The 19,244-nt window shown below is 37.3% G+C and overlaps 2 protein-coding genes and 1 long non-coding RNA gene across 4 annotated transcripts; 1 reads left to right on the top strand and 2 right to left on the bottom strand.

Annotated features, from left to right (window-relative positions):
- Positions 1-1,009: 1,009 nt before the first annotated feature.
- LOC122134845 (SLAM family member 9-like) lies at positions 1,010-14,592 on the bottom strand. 2 transcript variants are annotated; one of them, XM_042711651.1, is made up of 4 exons: positions 14,115-14,592; positions 2,044-2,364; positions 1,346-1,871; positions 1,010-1,252 (listed from the first exon to the last, which is right to left on the bottom strand). In XM_042711651.1, the coding sequence occupies exons 1-3, from the start codon at positions 14,182-14,184 to the stop codon at positions 1,522-1,524; spliced, it is 741 nt and encodes a 246-aa protein (XP_042567585.1). In that variant the 5' UTR covers positions 14,185-14,592; the 3' UTR covers positions 1,010-1,252; positions 1,346-1,521. The 2 variants fall into 2 exon arrangements, with proteins under 2 accessions (XP_042567585.1, XP_042567586.1); XM_042711652.1 differs by lacking the exon at positions 14,115-14,592 and adding an exon at positions 2,764-2,844.
- On the bottom strand, positions 4,414-7,425 carry LOC109084425. The gene is made up of 6 exons (XM_042711650.1): positions 7,135-7,425; positions 6,701-7,000; positions 6,233-6,538; positions 5,118-5,414; positions 4,883-5,026; positions 4,414-4,774 (listed from the first exon to the last, which is right to left on the bottom strand). The coding sequence occupies exons 1-5, from the start codon at positions 7,370-7,372 to the stop codon at positions 4,908-4,910; spliced, it is 1,260 nt and encodes a 419-aa protein (XP_042567584.1). The 5' UTR covers positions 7,373-7,425; the 3' UTR covers positions 4,414-4,774; positions 4,883-4,907.
- A 2,992-nt stretch (positions 14,593-17,584) lies between the features above and the next one.
- On the top strand, positions 17,585-19,103 carry LOC122134846. The gene is made up of 3 exons (XR_006153131.1): positions 17,585-17,899; positions 17,996-18,279; positions 18,398-19,103. It is a non-coding gene; the product is annotated as an uncharacterized LOC122134846 (long non-coding RNA).
- The last annotated feature ends 141 nt before the right edge of the window (positions 19,104-19,244 follow it).

Genomic DNA, 19,244 nt, shown 5'->3' on the forward strand with positions numbered 1-19,244 from the left:
ATGTGAACGAGGAAACAGGCAGAATCGTAAACAAACAGGCAGTCAGCATAATCACTAGGAAACCACTTGGTAAGGCAGGTAAACTGGCAATACTTCACAAAGTAGGAACACGCTGACTCATGTTAAATAGTCCCAAACAGGAAATGACTGCAGAAGCAGAGGGAGCGGTGAACAGTCAATACTCAGGTGAGAGCTCCCTCTGCTGGCGTGGCGTTACATGAGCATAATATCCTCATTTTCCCATCTAGAACATTGTGGCGGGATTAAAAGAAATGCTCGGAAATACAGTAGTTTCTCTTATCTATCAAACAGAAGTTTTTCAGTTAATCTTGGAGAATTATATTCTGCTCCCCTCAAGTCTGGTGTCCCTCAGGGGTCTATTTTAGGTCCTGTACTATTTTCTTTTTACATGCTTCCGCTGGGTTCTTTTTTTAAGGAAACATGGTGTTTCTTTTAATTGTTTTGCAGATGACATGCAATTATATATGCCATTGAAAGTGAATGATTCTAATGCAATAAAAATTTTTGGGTTTGTACATTTATTTGTAAGGCAACAGCTTTGACAGCTGTACTGACTTAAGTTTCAGTGTTTGTCATGTTTTTGTCATTGTCAACACTGTGGCATACTACTCTGAAACATTTTGTTGCTTATTGTATACTGTTTCACACACTATTCTTTAAAAAATATAGTAAGCAGTATACACTGTATACTGGGCAGTAGGCGGTATGTTAGTATGCGATTTCGAACACAGCCAATGACACAAATCAGACTACAGAGATTTAAATGAGGTGCTATAGTTGTTTGTTTATTATTGTGGATTTAAAAAAAAAACCTTTTACAAAATCTAATGAGCTTAACAAAAATGTAGACTTTTACAGATAATGTTTTAATAATGTAAAGCTTTATGTGATGCACTGCTGAAACTATTAAGCACAGTTTATTTTCCTCCAGGAGGCGCTAAACATAATAAATGTAATAAAACATGGAGAGACTCTTGAAGCTCAGAGTGAGAAAACTTTATTGATAAAGACAAGCAAGTACAGATGATAAATGCACAGCAGTAGTAAAGAGAGTGTCTCAACTGAGAGAAATATAAACAAAAAAGCTTTTCAAATTGGATTAAAAAAAATGACACTGAAAGAGAGTGTAAGCTTAAATATTCATCAGTAATTATTATAAAAATAATAATAAAAAAAAACACACAAGAAGAAACTTATATCTTCAGCATTCTGCTTTAGATTGCAATACATCCTAAAAAAAATAAACATACAAAGCCATAAATTGATAAATTTCACAAATATTTATATATGCAGTATTTTGTGAGAATTTACATCAATCATGTACCTGATGTGTGAATCTGTGCTTGATCTTATTCAGCTCTTCTGGATCTGATGTCATAAACCAGAAGAATGACAGTAGCCACGCCCACCAGAGCAGAGAGGACGAATCGGATCACAGCTTCAGTAGAACCACAGCAGTGGACAGAGTCTGAGGAATAAAAACACCAAACTGAGATCAGCTCAGTCATTAATATCAGTGCCGACATCAACTAATATCAGCTCTGCTGTACCTGCACATGTGTGACAGAGTTGAGTGATGTCCAGATGTTGAGTCTGGTTGCTGATGGGATTGTTGAGCACACAGCTGTAGGTGTTGTTATCCTGATATTCCACCTCCAGAGGTAGAGAGAGACTGATGCTGAGATCAGACACACTGATGCTGGACAATAAACTGTTTCCTTTGTACCAGGAGAGAGTCACATGACTCACATTCACAGCTGAACACACCAATGAACAATTCTGATGTGATGATGATGATGATGAAGAACACTGTGAAGAGTTTCTGCTGATGACAGGAACAGGCAGACGAGCTGAAAACATGAGAGAATAAAGAGAAATATGAACAAATCTAATCAAAAATCTTAATTTTGGTTCAGTGTGTTGAGTGTTTTAGTCTATCATCTGAAACTATGAAACGATTTAACAATAAATATGTACATTGTTAACAAGAATAGTTGAGGGGCATAAATGATCTCTACTAACCATAGACAGAAACTCTGAATGCTTTTGACGATGATTGTGCTCCACATTTCAGTAGTAAATAACGTCCAGAATGTTCAGTTGAGATGTTTGTGATGGTCAGAGATCCAGTTTGATTGTCCAGCTTCAGTCTGTCTCTGAATCTCCCATCAAGAACATTATCAAATACATTCATGCTGTCGGTCTGTTCATACATTTCAACTAATAAAGTTTCATTTCCAAACCCCCACTGAAACAGACCATCATAACGTATTTCAGTAAGATCAGAGCTGAGAGTGATTGAATCTCCCTCGTTCACTGACTTCACTTCATCACCAAACACCCCTGAAGAACAGAGTTTTTCACAGATTAAAGTTCAAGTAACGTGATGTTGGTTTAATGAAGCTTCACTAACATACTTTTATTTATTTGTATGTGAAGTTCATAATATTCAGCAGAAATACAAACACAAAATATCTGGAATGAATAGAAAAGTAGTTAAAAGCATTTCATATAGATTAATAACTAAATAAAAGGAAAGACTTGCACCTCAGATAAGAGCAATGGCACACTGAAACTAATGCTGTTGAGTATTTAAGATTCATATTTATTTTCATTTAATCAATTCCTAATAACTAAGTTCAGATCTGAATTCAATCTTAATCTCACAGTAAAATCTAGTATTTTATTACATGCTACCAGAACAGAAGCAACGGAAATCATAAAAACATATTTCAAACTCACCATCCAGATGCCAGAAACACAAACAGAACCAAACTAATTTCAGAGACATCTTCTCAAATGAAAAACTCATGATAGCAACCCTTAAAATGTCTGAAAACACTCAAGATTGAGCTTAAACGACTGAACTGTGATACTTATCTGGTTGAATCCTCCCCAAACCTCAGTTAGTTTCCGCTCTCACGTCCGTCTCCTTTATCATCATGAAAATCAACAAGCTTTTGCTGATCTTACATTTTGAAATTAATTTTGTCCTTGTGTGAAAACTAATAAAAGAGTGAAATATTGTATTAGATACCTGTATCTACTGTATGTTATTAAGTGTTGTGAGCTGTCAATCATATTTGACCTCTGAATCTTAATTGACTGTTGATGGATTCACTTCATTTCGTTCTAAAGATGTTTCATGCGGAGCAGAAGATTATGAGGTTCATATCAGCAGAACAGAAAATGAAGAAACACTTTACTCACAAACTACACACACACACACACACACACACACACACACACACACACACACACACACACACACACACACACACACACACACACACACACACAAACACAAACATCCAGCAGAAGCTGTTTATCCATCGACAGATCAAACCAGACACACTGATGTTTGCACAGATAAAATAAAATAAAAATCCTCACAGGACCAATTTTGACTCAAAATCCAGTGAATTACATTAATTATGTTTGTCTGTGTTGTTACAGGAAAATTCGTAAGTAAACATTAAAGAAAACACGGTTTACCTTGGTCTTTTTTTCTTAAAAAAAAAAAAAAAAAAAAAAAAAAAACTGAGTAGAGTAGATTTGCTATTAGAGATGCTCCTTGATAGCGATTTTTCTTCAGAAAGCCGCATTTCTGCCATTTGTAAAACCACTTCTTTTCCGTCTTAAAGGGAGCGTTCACCCAAAAATGTTAATTTACTCTCAGGCCATCCAAGATGTGTGACTTTTTTTCTTCAGTAGAGCATTTTTAGCTCAAACTGGTTCTTTGTGTTTAATAAAATGCAAGTTAAAAGCATATGAGGTGCCACAAATGAATACCAAATATATTGGGGTCATATGCGCAAGTTTATCCTTAAAGCACCCAACAATGACGTAAAATGCAGATGATTAGCGTGAAATGCTAATGTTAGTCTGATGCATATTTAGGTTTTTCCTCCATTCTGTCACCTGATGGAGTTTGGCTTGCTTAGATTATAATATTTAGCAATATTACTGATTTGAATGTGCTGATATTATCAGATGAGAAGTGAACTGAGCTGGATGATGACATCACTGTTGCTTTATAGCTGAAATGAGCTCTCATTTGACCAACTTCACACAGTCTATCGATCTATGACGACTTCCGCTTCCGAGAACTGCGTTAAAAGCGCCCATATGGGAAAACAAACTCTTTGCATTAATATACAATATTCAGTACTTTAATAAAAAACTTTTTAGATGTACATGCTGTTTTCTCTTGACAATTTATAATAACAAAAAGAAAACTTTTTATCAGTATAAAAAGAAGCTTAATTATGTAGACATTTAAAAATAATATTTTAAATAATGTTTTGATATGGTAAAACTGTACATGCTGCGCTCTGCACTTCTGTATTCCTCCAGAGGGCGCTCGATATTATAAATGCTACAAAACATAAACAGACTCTTGAAACTCAGAGTGAGAAAACTTTATTGATAAAGGCAAGCAAATACAGAAGACAAATGAATAGTACAGTGAGATCTGTGTCTTTTCTGAGAGAAATATAAACAACAAGCTTTTAAAACTGGATCTGTACAATAATAACACTAGAAGACAATTACATTTTAAAAGTCTTTAAACCCTGAATCTGAATATATGAATATGAAGTTTATATTTAAAAAAAAGGAAAAAAGGAAAGCCTGATATAATGAATAATACAAGCAAAGCAACTTTTAGTTATCTATATTAATATGACAAACCACACAAAACACACTTAAAGAAGATTTAAAGTTCAGTGTCTCCTTCAGATTTCAATACTTCCTGAAAAAGATGAACATATAAAGCCATAAATTAATAAACCGCACAAATATTTAGAAATGCAAAAACTTTTTTTTTTTTTTTTTTTGAGAAATGACATCAATCATGGACCTGTTGTGTGAATCTGTGCTTGATCTTATTCAGCTCTTCTGGATCTGATGTCATAAACCAGAAGAATGACAGTAGCCACGCCCACCAGAGCAGAGAGGACCAATCGGATCACAGCTTCAGTAGAACCACAGCAGTGGACAGAGTCTGAGGAATTAAAAACCACCAAACTGAGATCAGCTCAGTCAATAAACATTAATATCAGCGCTGACATCAACTAATATCAGCTCTGTTGTACCTGAACATGTGTGACAGAGTTGAGTGATGTCCAGATGTTGAGTCTGGTTGCTGATGGGATTGTTGAGCACACAGCTGTAGCTGTTTTTATCCTGATATTGCACCTCCAGAGGTAGAGAGAGACTGATGCTGAGATCAGACACACTGATGCTGGACAATAAACTGTTTCCTTTGTACCAGGAGAGAGTCACATGACCCACATTCACCACTGAACACACCAGTGAACATGATGATGATGATGATGATGATGAAGAACATTGTGAAGAGTTTCTGCTGATGACAGGAACAGACAGACGAGCTGAAAACATGAGAAAATAAAGAGAAATTGGGATGAATTTATCTGCTGAAAACAAGCAGACGAAGAAGAAACACTGAGAGGAACCAAAACTGATCAAATGTGTTTTAAAAAATAAATCTGATAAAAGTTTAAATATAAAACTGGATTCTATACATATAAATTTGTCTAATTAAACATTTTAACTAATTAGCCATGATAAGACACTTCTTCAGACTAACTTTAATGCTGCAATAAATGAAAAAAAAAAGAAAAAAAAAGAAAAACAATATTAGACTCACGGTAGACAGTGAGACTGAAACACTTGATCACAGTGTTGGTCTGTAGTTGATAGAGTCCAGCATGTTTAGTTCTGATGTCTGTGATGGTCAGAGATCCAGTTTGATCGTCCAGCTTCAGTCTGTCTCTGAATCTCCCGTCGAGATCATAATCATATACAGAGAATCTGTCGGTCTTTTTATTGATTTCAGCTATTAAAGTGTTTTCATTTCCAAAGCTCCACTTAACCAGATCATCATCATGTATTTCAATAAGATCAGAGTCTAGAGAGACTGAATCTCCCTCGTTCACTGACACTGACGTCACTTCATCTGTATCAGCAAACACACAGAGAAAAAGCAGAAACAGGGATTGTCACACATTAAGACTTTGAAATAACTTGATGGTTTACTAAAGCAAACAGTTTGAAGTTTAAATTTAAAGAGAATAATAATATAATAAAACAACAGAACAGACAGAAAACAAGTAAAATGGTGTGTGGATGAATAAATGCATCATTCATCATTATAATATAAAACAGGTACAACTGATATTTAAGTCACCATAGACATTGAGACGGAAAAGCATGTCCATAAAGTTGCTTTGTAGTCGATAATCATTAGAGTCTGCGATTCTAGTGTCTGTGATGGTCAGAGATCCAGTTTGATTGTCCAGCTTCAGTCTGTCTCTGAATCTCCCGTCAAGAGCATCATCATGTACAGTCATGCTGCCAGTCTGTTTATTAATTTCAGCTATTAAAGTGTTTTCATTTCCAAACATCCACCGAATCACGTCATCATCCATTATTTCAGTACGACCAGAGTACAGAGAGACTGGCTCTCCCTCTATCACTGACACTGACGTCTGTCCTGTATGAACAAACAGAAACAGGGTTCAACACGTATTAAAAGTATTTGATGGTTTAATAGTTTTAAGTTTAAAATTGAATAACATTACACAACAGAAGCATTAATAATTGTGTCTTTGTGCTTATTAAAATATAAATTAAGCGAAACAAATATTTAACTGACCACAGACAGTGAGATTGAAACTCTTGCTCACACTACCGGTCTGTAGTTGGTAACGTCCAGCATCTTTCATTCTGATGTCTGTGATGGTCAGAGATCCAGTTTGATCGTCCAGCTTCAGTCTGTCTCTGAATCTCCCGTCAAGAACATTATCATATACAGTCATGCTGTTGGCCGGTTTATAGATTTCAGCTATTAAAGTGTTTTCAATCATATACATCCACTGAATCCAATAATAATCCATTATTTCAGTAAGATCAGAGTCTAAAGTGACTGAATCTCCCTTTTTTACTGATATTTCATCTGCATGATCAAACACACAGAGTGTGTTCAAATGAATAAAATCATGTGACAAAAGAACAGACAGAAAACAAGAAAAATCGTGTGTGGATTATTAATTTCATCTTTAAATTAAAAAAGGTGAAACTGATATTTACCATAGACACTGAGAAGGAAAACCATAGTTAAACCGTTCATCAATAGTTCATAATGCCCAATGTATTTAGTTGTGATGTTTGTGATGGTCAGAGATCCAGTTTGTTTGTCCAGCTTCAGTCTGTCTCTGAATCTCCCGTCAAGAACATCATCATATACAGAGAATCTGTCGGCTGTTACATTGATTTCAGCTATTACATGTCTATGTCCAAAACTCCACCGAATCCGTTTAATATACATAACTTTAGCAAGCTTGTTGTGTAGAGTGACAGAATCTCCCTTCTTCACTGACACAAAATCCACTTCTGTTTCACAAAACAAACACAGAGAACACAGAGTTACAAAGAGATTAAAGAATCTAACTTAAACTAATGCTGTTAGACGTTTCACTTTCATATTTATTTTCATCAATCCCTAAAACTTGAAAACAGACCTGAATTCAAATGTGCTCTCACAGTGAAATTATAGTTCAATTATATATATATATATATATATATATATATATATATATATATATATAAATAATTTAATCAGTAATTTATTACATGGTTTCAGAACAGAAGCAACTGAAGCCATAAAAATTATTTTAAACTCACCAACCAGACGGCAGAAACACAAACAGAACAAAAATCTGTAAAACATCTTCAACCTTTTCAGTCCAAAAATATGAAGAGATAAACTCTTCAGAACTGGTTCAGTAATAAAATGACAGACGAGCTGATGAGAAACTGATCTGTAGTAAAGTCATGAGAAACTGTACTGTCAGCTAAAATAACTGCACAGTGCTGGTGTGTGTGACCACTGCCCGTTTGTGTGCTTGCTTTTTGCGGATCTTTTTACACTCTGAAGTGTCACTTTAAGGTCCAGGCTTCAGCTTCCTGTAGATCCTGTTCGATGGTGTTATTTTGAAAAGTGTCCTGTGAAGTTCTCATAAGTTAAAAATGTTACTTCGGTGAGTTTTAAACTAACATATAAATCTTGTCATGAGATCCTGTGAGATTCAAACATATCGTTGAGATACTATTATATTTATTTTTATAATTTCAGTTTTTTTTTTCATATATTTCATGGTGTGTTTTTGTGATTTTTAGTGGATTTTTTATTTTATTTTTTTATATAGGCCACTGTGTAATTTGTTTTTATTTCAGTTTCAGTTGTTTTAGTACATAAATTTAAACTAAATTAAAATGAGAAATGTTCTCTTTATCAACTAGCCTCAGATTCTTCAGGTTTCATTATTCGAGAGAACGCAGTTCGTCCCGTATTTGCAGACATACGTCCTATGACCAACCAGACCATACAAATAACAAATGAACTATGATTAATGATCGTAAGCACAACATCCAGCAGGGCTCACAAAATTTAAAAATCCCTGGTAGCCCTTTGGGCAGGTACTCTTGAGATTTTGGTAGCCCGAAAATTAATTTAACTAGCCCAAAAAATAAAGACCTTTTTTAAATATAGAAAATCAGATAGGAGTGTAAATGGCAATCAAAATATGTTTAATACACAAATATCAACAAATATGAAGCAGGTAATTTTATTTAACTATTTATAGGGTATCTGCAGAATTAAAAAAAAAAAAAAAAAATTACGGCAATTTTAAGAGCCGCACAAGTAAAATGAACACTGTATGAGTGGTGCTGTGAGATGGTCCAGAGCCGAATACGAGATGGTAGGGCCCCGCAAATCTCAAGGCCCCCGCCTCCTCTCGTGTCCATAGCGCGTCACGTCACCGTCAATTAATGTTTACAACATCCATGACAAAATGAAGCAAGCATTTCACGAAAAGAGGAAAAAAAAAAAATATATAAAGTGAATTGCGGGTCAGGTTAATTGTCTTCTCTCGATCTAAGTTTAGGTCAGCAAAGTAAACTTCTGTTCTAATTTCAACTCTATGTGTGTTTTTGCTTGCTAACCTAGCTGGGCAAACACGAGTGCATATCTTGCATCATTGTGCCTGACAAAAGTGAAAACATACAAATTTAAAGGCTTGTTTTTGGAAAGTGCAAATTCATTCTCTGCCACAGAAAAGGTGGCGCGTGTGTTAGGGGTAACGGCTGCACACAAATGCAATGGCGCACGTTCATAGCAGAAATGAAATAAAAACGACCGACTGTACACGTTTGGGAGGAGAGTCGGTAGGTTAAAACAAGACACCTTTCAGATAAATTCAATTAAAAACTCATAGGGCCTACGCTGCCACATTATTTTGAATTGAAAGCAAGGTAAGACAGTGTTCCCTTTCAGATAAATTAAATTAAAGACATCCGCGCCACATTTTGAATTGAAACAGGCAGTTCCGCGACTCTTGTCTTGCCATCACCATATACTACAAAAGACCTCTTGAAATTATAATTAAGACATTTCTTATATGCATTTTTAACATAAGCATTAATTTTTTTCATGTGCCTTAAGTTTATGATACATGTAACTCACTTTAGGATTGTTTAAGACTGTTTAACTAACCGCGTGAGATCTGCAGTTTTGCTAGACCGTCCTGGAAATACACAATATGCCCGGGACGTCGCGATTTGCGAGCCCTAGCCAGCTAGTTATAACATACAATCTTAACTTTAGGGAAGACGTTAATTTCACTTACTTGTATAGTCAGTGAATGTTGCTATTCTAGAGAAAACAAAATTATAATATTTTTTTAAAAAATTTAACTTCTATATTGTTGTTCTATATTGTAGCTATTAAAGGAGGGAGGATTGTATTGGGATCACTGAAGTGTCATGTGTGGAAAGCCAATCAATTCGTCAGCACCAAAAGCACCTTAGCACACTTTATAGGGCCCCATGTTCTCTTTCATAAAATAAAAAAAAAGGATAAATAAAATAAAATAAAAATAATTAATTTTCATGCATGAGTTTCGTAGGCATTCAGGTGGGTTGCGCTGAAATAAATGTCATGGTCACAATTCGCCAATGACATTTCTGAGGAGATCGGTATGAAGAATGAGGATTAAAGACAGATTTAATTGAGGAATTCTCTTTGAAGAAGAGCAGGGATTTAATTGAGGGGTGAGTGATATTTAAAGCACCGCGGGAGATCAGCATTTTGTTAACCGATTTTACAGTAGAAAACTCAACACTGATTACTTGGCAGACTTTAAAAAGCCTTCATCACTAAAAAATTAAGATTATAATCATTTACTTTAGAACCACAGCCACCACAAAAATTACACTTTAGCACCTTTTTTTTACTTTGAGATCTGATTGAAGAATGAATAAATTCTGATCATTCTGGTTGATATTTACGGGTTTAGAAAAAATCATGGCAACAAAAAGCCTATCATCACTTAAAAAAATCATTTACTTTTAAAACCACAGCCAGTTTAATAGCTATGATACTGATTCTGATTAAATTCTGATCATTCTGGTTAAATACAGGTTTAAAATCATTACAAAAATAGGTTTAATAGCTATGATACTGTTTTTTTAAAATCAAACCTTTTCAAAGCTATGACAGGAAACACTGGCATCTAACAATGCCTTGGGAGGAAAAAACAGTTGGTCTTAAAGCATATGCATAAACCCAAATAGGAAATAAAACAGTTATTGAATAAGCATGCATCTTATTCTGTGTACTAAACTCCTGAAACACTGGTGCCTTGTATTTAAGAGCAGTCAATGCAATTAAGAAAGAAATCAATCAAATCTGTATGTGCGTCTTTGTGTGAAAAAATCAAATGCAACCCCCTTTGTAATTGTTAAATTTTTCACAAGTAACTGTAATTAAATTACACTTTTTTTTTCTCAGTAACTCTAACAGATTGCACTTACATTTATTTTGTAATTAAATTACGTAATTCCGTCACATGTAACTAGTTCCTCCCCAACACTGGTGTTAGGGAATAGAATATATGGGGAGTACAAACACTGATCTATATTTGCCACCCCTCATTCTGCTCTTGCCCCCTCTTTTGCTGTAAACAGTGGTTTTAGGATATCCATTATGTCGCTTTCACAACAGGCCGCTCTTAGTGTGATTTCACTCCTGGTACCATGTTTTGTTCAGTTCTTAAATAAAATGTCTCGGTGCAATCTTAACATATCTGTCTTTATTCATCTTAACAAGACAACATCAGTTTGTCTTTTCTTCTTTCTTAATTGCCATGTATCCAGCATACTGTATATCACTTAACACAGTGCCATCTAGTGGCTTCCTAGAGTAACAGGCACAATCACTTGATATCATCACACTGCGCTCTGCACTTCTGTATTCCTCCAGAGGGCGCTCGATATTATAAATGCTACAAAACATAAACACTCTTGAAACTCGGAGCGAGGATAATTTATGTAAAACATGGATAGAATATTGATGATTTATGTATAGTACAGTGAGATCTGTTTGTCTTATCTGAGAGAAATATAAACAACAAGCTTTTAAACTGGATCTGTACAATAATATTATTATTAGACAATTACATTTTAAAAGCCTTTAAACGCTGAATCAAATATGAAGTTTATATTGAAAAAAGGAAAGCCTGATATAAAGAATAATACAAGCAAAGCAACTTTTAGCTATGTATATTAATATGACAAACCACACAAAACACACTTGAAGAAGTTTTAAAGTTCAGTGTCTCCTTCAGATTTCAATACTTCCTGAAAAAGATGAACATATAAAGCCATAAATTAATAAATCGCACAAATATTTAGAAATGCAAAAACTTTTTTTTTTTTTTTTTAATGACATCATCAATCATGTACCTGATGTGTGAATCTGTGTTTGATCTAGTTCAGCTCTTCTGGATCTGATTTCATAAACCACAAGAAGGACAGTAGCCACGCCCACCAGAGCAGAGAGGACCAATCGGATCACAGCTTCAGTAGAACCACAGCAGTGGACAGAGTCTGAGGAATAAAAACACCAAACTGAGATCAGCTCAGTCAATAAACATTAATATCAAGAATATTTGAAGAACAATCTATACTCACCATAGACAGAAACACTGAAAGCTTTTAATGACTTGCTTAGATTGAAATGTTTTGTTCCTATATATAGTAAATAACGTCCAACATGTTCATTTGTGAAGTTTGTGATGGTCAGAGATCCAGTTTGTTTGTCCAGCTTCAGTCTGTCTCTGAATCTCCCATCAAGAACATCATCAAATACAGAGAATCCATCATCCCATCCACTGATCTCAGCTAATGAAGTGATTTCAGCTCCAAACTGCCACTCTACTGAAACACCAGTCAATATTTCAGTAAGATCAGAGTTCAGAGTGACTGCATCTCCCTCCATCACTGATATTTCTTCTGTATCATCAAACACACAGAGAACAAACAGAAAGAGGGTTTGTCACAAGTTACTACTGTAAAAATACTTTATAATTGTTTATGTAAGAAATTAGTTTAAAATGTAATCTTCAAATAATAATATAAAACAACAGAACAGACAAAAAATAAGCAAAATAGTATGTGGATTAATATTTTATCTGGTGATGAAAAAATAAAAAAGGTGTAACAATTATTTAATTCACCATTGATGGCGAGAAAGAACGATATGATCATACGGTCAGTCTTCACTCTATAAACTCCAGCATGTTCAGTTGTGAAGTTTGTGATGGTCAGAGATCCAGTTTGTTTGTTCAGCTTCAGTCTGTCTCTGAATCTCCCGTCAAGAACAACATCATATACAGTGACACTCTTGGTCGGTTTATAGATTTCAGCTATTAAACTGTCTTCAAAGCTCCACTGAATCTGATCATCATAATCTATTTCCGTAAGATCAGAGTTGAGAGTGACTGAATCTCCCTTCTTCACTGATATTTCATCTGTATCACCAAACACACAGAGAACAAACAGAAACAGGGTTCATCACAGATTGAGAGTGTTATTTGATGGTTTACTAAAGTAAATAGTTTGAAGTTTAAATTTGAAATGAATGACATCGTAAAAGAACAGAAATGGTGTTTGGATTAATAACTGTATGTTTTTGCTGATTCTGGAAGGATCATCAGAATCAGAAACATCAGAATCTAACAGTATTGTGTTTCTGCAAAGTTCACTTGTAATAATTTAGTTTCAATTTCACTGTTGCTCCATATTTAATCTGATGCCAATTTTGTTTTTCTGTTGCTCCATATTTAATCTGATGCCAAATAATTAATTATTATTATAATATAATTAATTAGTTATTAATCCATATTTAATCTGATGCCAAAATAGACTTTTAGTGTCCCTGTCTCTTTGGTTATTCGCTCATTTACAGGCTCATATTTCGTAATTTGCGAAAGCTCTTAAAATATAAAATTAAAATATAAAACAGCTGAAACTTTTATTTTAAAAAAGATGGAAAAGTTGTTTGAAACTCTTTATAAAAGTGTTTGTATTTTGTTTATAATATTGTTTGTGTTTAGTTTTTAATCTCCAGTATGTTCAATTGTGGTGTTTGTTGTGGTGCTTCAGTCTGTCTCTGAATCTCCCGTCAAGAACATCCTCATACACAGTGACGCTGCCAGCCGTCACATTGATTTCAGCTATTAATCTGTTTTCAGACCTCCACTGAATCAGATCATTATCCATCGTTTCAGAAAGACCAGAGTTTAGAGTGACAGAATGTCCAATTTTCACAAACTTTATTTCATCAAACATGAAACCTGAAGAACAAAGCTTTTTTTTATTTGTTTAGAGTTGAAAAATGTTTAACTCACATTATGAAGGTTTAATCAAACTTGTAGAGTCATTAAAAACAAATCCTCAAACCAATTCCCTCCGGACATCACTTTGTGCCACGCTTTTACTTTAATCTTTAATGTCAAACTAACACTGTTGGGTATTTAAGCTTCATATTTCTTTTATTTTATCATTTCGTAATAGACCTGAATTTAGATCTGAATTCAAACTTGACCTCAGATTAATATCATGGGTTATTTCTTTATGAGAATATCAGTGAATGTTTATCCTAGTATTTTATTACATACTACCAGAACAGAAGCAACTGAAATCATAAAAACACATTTCAAACTCACCATCCAGACGCCAGAAACACAAACAGAACCAAACTAATTTCAGAGATATCTTCTCAAATGAAAAGCTCATGATAGCAACCCTTAAAATGTCTGAAAACACTCAAGATTGAGCTTAAACGACTGAACTGTGATACTTATCTGGTTGAATCCTCCCCAAACCTCAGTTAGTTTCCGCTCACACGTCCGTCTCCTTTATCATCATGAAAATCAACAAGCTTCTGCTGATCTTACATTTTCAAATGAATTCTGTCCCTGTGTGAAAACTAATAAAAGAGTGAAATACTGTATTAGATATCTGTATCATGTTATTTAGCGTTGTAAGGTCTGACTCGTAATTGACTGTTGATGAATTCACTTCATTTCATCGTAAAGATGTTTTGTGTCGAGAAGAAGATTATGAGGTTCATATCAGCAGGAGAGAAAATGAAGAAACACACACACACACACACACACACACACACACACACACACACACACACACACACACTCACTCACACACACACACACACAGCAACCAAAACATCCAGCAGAAGCTGTTTATCCACCAACAGATCAAACCAGACACACTGATGTTTGCACTGATAAAACAAAAGAGAAAAATCCTCACAGGACCAATTTTGACTCAAAATCCAGTGAATTACATTAATAATGTTTGTGTCAGGAACCAGTCAGGCTCTAATCACCCACATCTGTTCACTATCAGCAACCTCATCACAGAGCACTATAAAGCACTCACCACAGCCCCAGTTCGAGGTCAAGCCTCCAACAGGAACAGACCATATGCTGTTGTCTCCCGACCTGTTGATTCATCGCGGACTCAAGGACGTAAAGTATACTCACCTTTGAAACACTAACCTCTGTGTCATTGTACTCCTGCTTGCAGGACTCCTGCTTAATTCCCTGCTACCTGTGATCCGATGTTCCTCCGAACTCCCAGTGTGTTTCTCCGAGCTTGCTTGGTTGTACCAGCACCTGAAGGAAAGAGAGACAAGTGCTAACCATCTGTGACGGCTTGGCATTGACATATCTATTGAAGATGTGCTCACCTGCATTCAGCCCCGCACTGAGTATCTGCACCAAAAGTCACTAAGAACTCACCTTGCATTTGTGATTTGCAAATAAAACACTGTGATTGGATTCACTTACCTCTGTCTCTCATTTATATCCTGACAGAAGGCTTAATGCAAACCGCTATGAATCTGACACAACGTGAAGACAGTGCTTCCACAAACCCCGCTCCCATGCTGGTGTATGTCACGAACACCGTCTCTTGATCAGCGCCCTTCTCTGGCCGGCGCGGGGGATTGCAATAGGTTTCTACTACAATGTTCACTCGCTCTCAAACAACACGCTCACCAATATCCTACGGAAAGATCCAAGATTTAGTTTATCATCCTGCAGTTATCTGGGGCCGCGTTAAGATGGGCTGAAACACTATGGTTTCAAGAGACTGTGATCACCTCTTCATTACAAAGTTTCATTAGCTATTTTAAGGAAGTGTTTGGGGATCCTATAGACAGCTCTTCTGACACCGACCAACAAAAACTTCAAGAGCCTCCTGTCCCGTCCATAGATCTTCCTCCAATATCTCCCCCGTCAAGCCCAGGATGGGCTCCCGGTCCCCCGTCATGCCCAGGATGGGCTCCCGGTCCCCCGTCATGCCCAGAAGTGGCTCCTGAACCCCAGTTAAGCCCAGGGAGGGCTCCTGAACCCCCGTTTTGCACCTTAGGGGCTAAAGATGTTCCATTTGTCCCGTTAGAGGCTTCCCTTTCACCAGCTCAGGATTGCGTGGAGTCCTCTACTGCACTTTGGCCCTCCAGACCCATGTCTCCACCTCGGCCTGTCAGCCCGCCAGCCCCGCGCCGGCTCTGCATCCCTTTGGCTCCACTGAGGCCCGTCTGCTCAAGGACTCCTCCGGGCTCCCTCGTCCATCCAGACAAACCTCGGTCGGTCGTCGCTCAGCTTCCGCCACGGACTTCTGGGTCTCCAGCTTTGCCTCGACCCTCCACCCCTTTGGCTTCACCAGGCTCCTCCCTTCCTCTTGTTTCCCTGTCGTCCTTGCTTGCCCCATTGTCGTCCTGGTCAGCCGAATCCTCGGCTCCGCCTCAGGCACGCGAGCCAGCCGCTCCGCCTTGGGCTTCCAGGCCTGCGATGTCGACCTGGTCCGTCGAGCTCTCCGCTCCGCTGGTTCCGCCTCCGTGGATCGGCCTCGGGGTGTCGCCCAGTCCTTCTGTCAAAGCTCCCCCCTGGTTCCTCCCACTGTCGGCTCCACCATGGTATTGACCTCCTCAAAATTCTCCAGGCTCCACATCCCCGTGGCAGACCCCCACGACGTTGGAAGGAAAGGTCCGCTGGCGCGGACCCTGGGGGGGGGGGGTAATGTCAGGAACCAGTCAGGCTCTAATCACCCACACCTGTTCATTATCAGCAACCTCATCACAGAGCACTATAAAGCACTCACCACAGCCCCAGTTCGAGGTCAAGCCTCCAACAGGAACAGACCATTTGCCGTTGTCTCCCGACCTGTTGATTCACCGCGGACTCAAGGACATGAAGTATACTCACCTTTGAAACACTAACCTCTGTGTCATTGTCCTCCTGCTTGCAGGACTCCTGCTTAATTCCCTGCTACCTGTGATCCGATGTTCCTCCGAACTTCCAGTGTGTTTCTCCGAGCTTGCTTGGTTGTCTCTCTTTCCTTCAGGTGTGGGTACAAGTGCTAACCATCTGTGACGGCTTGGCATTGACATATCTGTTGAAGACGTGCTCACCTGCATTCAGCCCCGCACTGAGTATCTGCACAGAATCTGCGCCAGAAGTCACCAAGAACTCACCTTGCATTTGTGATTTGCAAATAAAACACTGTGATTGGATTCACTTGCCTCTGTCTCTTGTTTATATCCTGACAGTTTGTCTGTGTTACAGCAAAATGAATAAGTAAGCATTAAAGAATTCATACAGTTTACCGTGGTCTTTAATTCTGAAAAAAAAAACTGATTAGAGTAGATTTGCTACCAAAGTATAGAAGTGCTATCAAAGATGCTCTTTGATAGCGATTTTTCTTCAGAAAGCCACATTTCTGGCACTTGTAAAACCACTTCTTTTCCATCTTACAGTTTTTTTTTTTTTTGGATTGCTTACACACTAAAATTAAAAGTAGTACACTATTAGCAAATCCTTACACTCAAGAAGCAAAATATCAGCCCATATTTGCACAACTATAAGCACATTGTCAACCTCACACTTGTTGCAAAACTCTACACACAGTGATTTGCAAAACACTAAACACACTTAACATACATTACACACAAAAATCTATCATGAAGTCACTTCCTTGCAATACAAAAGCACTGACTTTCAAATTACCGCACTGTCCAACCAATTGGTTCAACACAGTCATCAGGTGTGCAAACACTTGTTTGCTTAATTGTAGACATACCAATCAGGTGTATAAGCACTATAAAAACCAGCAGGTGAGTTCATCGATCTTCAAGCACAATGGAAAGAGTCAGAGAAAGAGTAAGATGAGGAGGAAGGGGAGGAAGAGGAATCAACAGAGGAGGAATCAACAGAGGAAGAGATGGCGGCCATGCTGGAGGTAGAGGTAGAGGAAGAGGAAGACAAGAAGGTGCTCAAAGAGGACCGAATCTGACCAATTGCGCAACACTGGTTGACCACGTTGTCAACCACGGCCTGATGCTGAGGGAGGCTGGACTGCGAGTACAGCCAAATCTAAGCCGATACACAGTTGCAAGTGTTGTAAGAACATTTCGACTGGAAAATAGGTATTGTAAAAATATCATCATATCAGCACTTCTGTTACCTTTTCCTGTGAAATTACTGTACTATTGTATACTTTTTTTTTTTTTTTTTCTACATAGGATTGAGGGTCAGGAACGACAAAGGGGAAGGCCTCCTATGTTCACAGAACAGCAAGAGAGGGAGATCGTAAACATGGTTTTGGCCAACAATGCTATAACACTCAATCAGCTCCAAGCTAACATTGTCAATAACCACGCCAGTTTCAACAATATCCATCAGGTCTCAACATCAACACTGGCACACATCCTAGAAAAAAAAAAACATTCAAATGAAGCAAATTTATCGAGTGCCTTTCGAGCGCAATTCCGAAAGGGTGAAACGACTGCGGCATGATTATGCAGAGGTATGTATTCACTTTAGCAGTGTGATCTTGCATACTGTCTCATAATCTTTTACTGTACTGTAATATGTATACTAGATCTACACTGAACTACACACTTTTGCCTGACACTGTTCTTCAGAGAGTTTTACGAATGGATGGAGAGGAGATCCAGCATGAGTTCATTTACGTAGATGAGGCTGGGTTCCACCTGACGAGAACACGAAGGAGGGGAAGAAACATCATTGGCCACATGGCTATAGTCAATGTCCCAGGGCAACTTGGGGGTAATATAACACTCTGTGCAGCCATTACACAGAATGGGGTCCTCCACCGCCATGCCCATATGGGCCCTTACAACACCGCACTCATACTTACATTCTTGGACCAATTGCACAACATAACAGCAGCAAATCAAATCGAAAAGTGTTTCAGGTTTATCACAGCAGAGTGTAACTCGTGCAAACAGAGTATAGTAATATGAAACTTGTGTGTTTCATATGGTAACAAAGTGTGGTTTTTAAACAGAAGTGTATAGTTTTTACAAGTGTTTAATTAATGCAAAGGATCTGTAGTGTTTTGCTAATTGGGTGTGTGGTTGTGCTAATTGTGTGTAGTGTTTTGAAAACACGGGCCATGTTTTGAAAATCGTGCTTAAGCAATCCAAAAAAACTGTAAAGGGAGCATTCACCCAAAAATGCAAATTTGCTGGTATTTTACTCTCAGGCCATCCAAGATGTGTGACTTTTTGTTCTTCAGTAAAGCCTTTTTAGCTGAAACTGGTTCTTTGTGTTTAATAAAATGCAAGTTAAAAACATACGAGGTGCCACAAAATTAATAACCGATATATTGGGGTTTAATGAATGAAAATGATCGGACAAGAATCTGAATATTATTTACACTATTACATATAATCCAGAGCCTCAGGCAAACGAGAGAGTTTGATTCTTTCATATATAATAGGAAATATTACTGCAATATTACTGATT

This window comes from Cyprinus carpio, chromosome A22 (assembly GCF_018340385.1).
Source record: "Cyprinus carpio isolate SPL01 chromosome A22, ASM1834038v1, whole genome shotgun sequence".
Classification (NCBI taxonomy): Eukaryota; Metazoa; Chordata; class Actinopteri; order Cypriniformes; family Cyprinidae; genus Cyprinus; species Cyprinus carpio.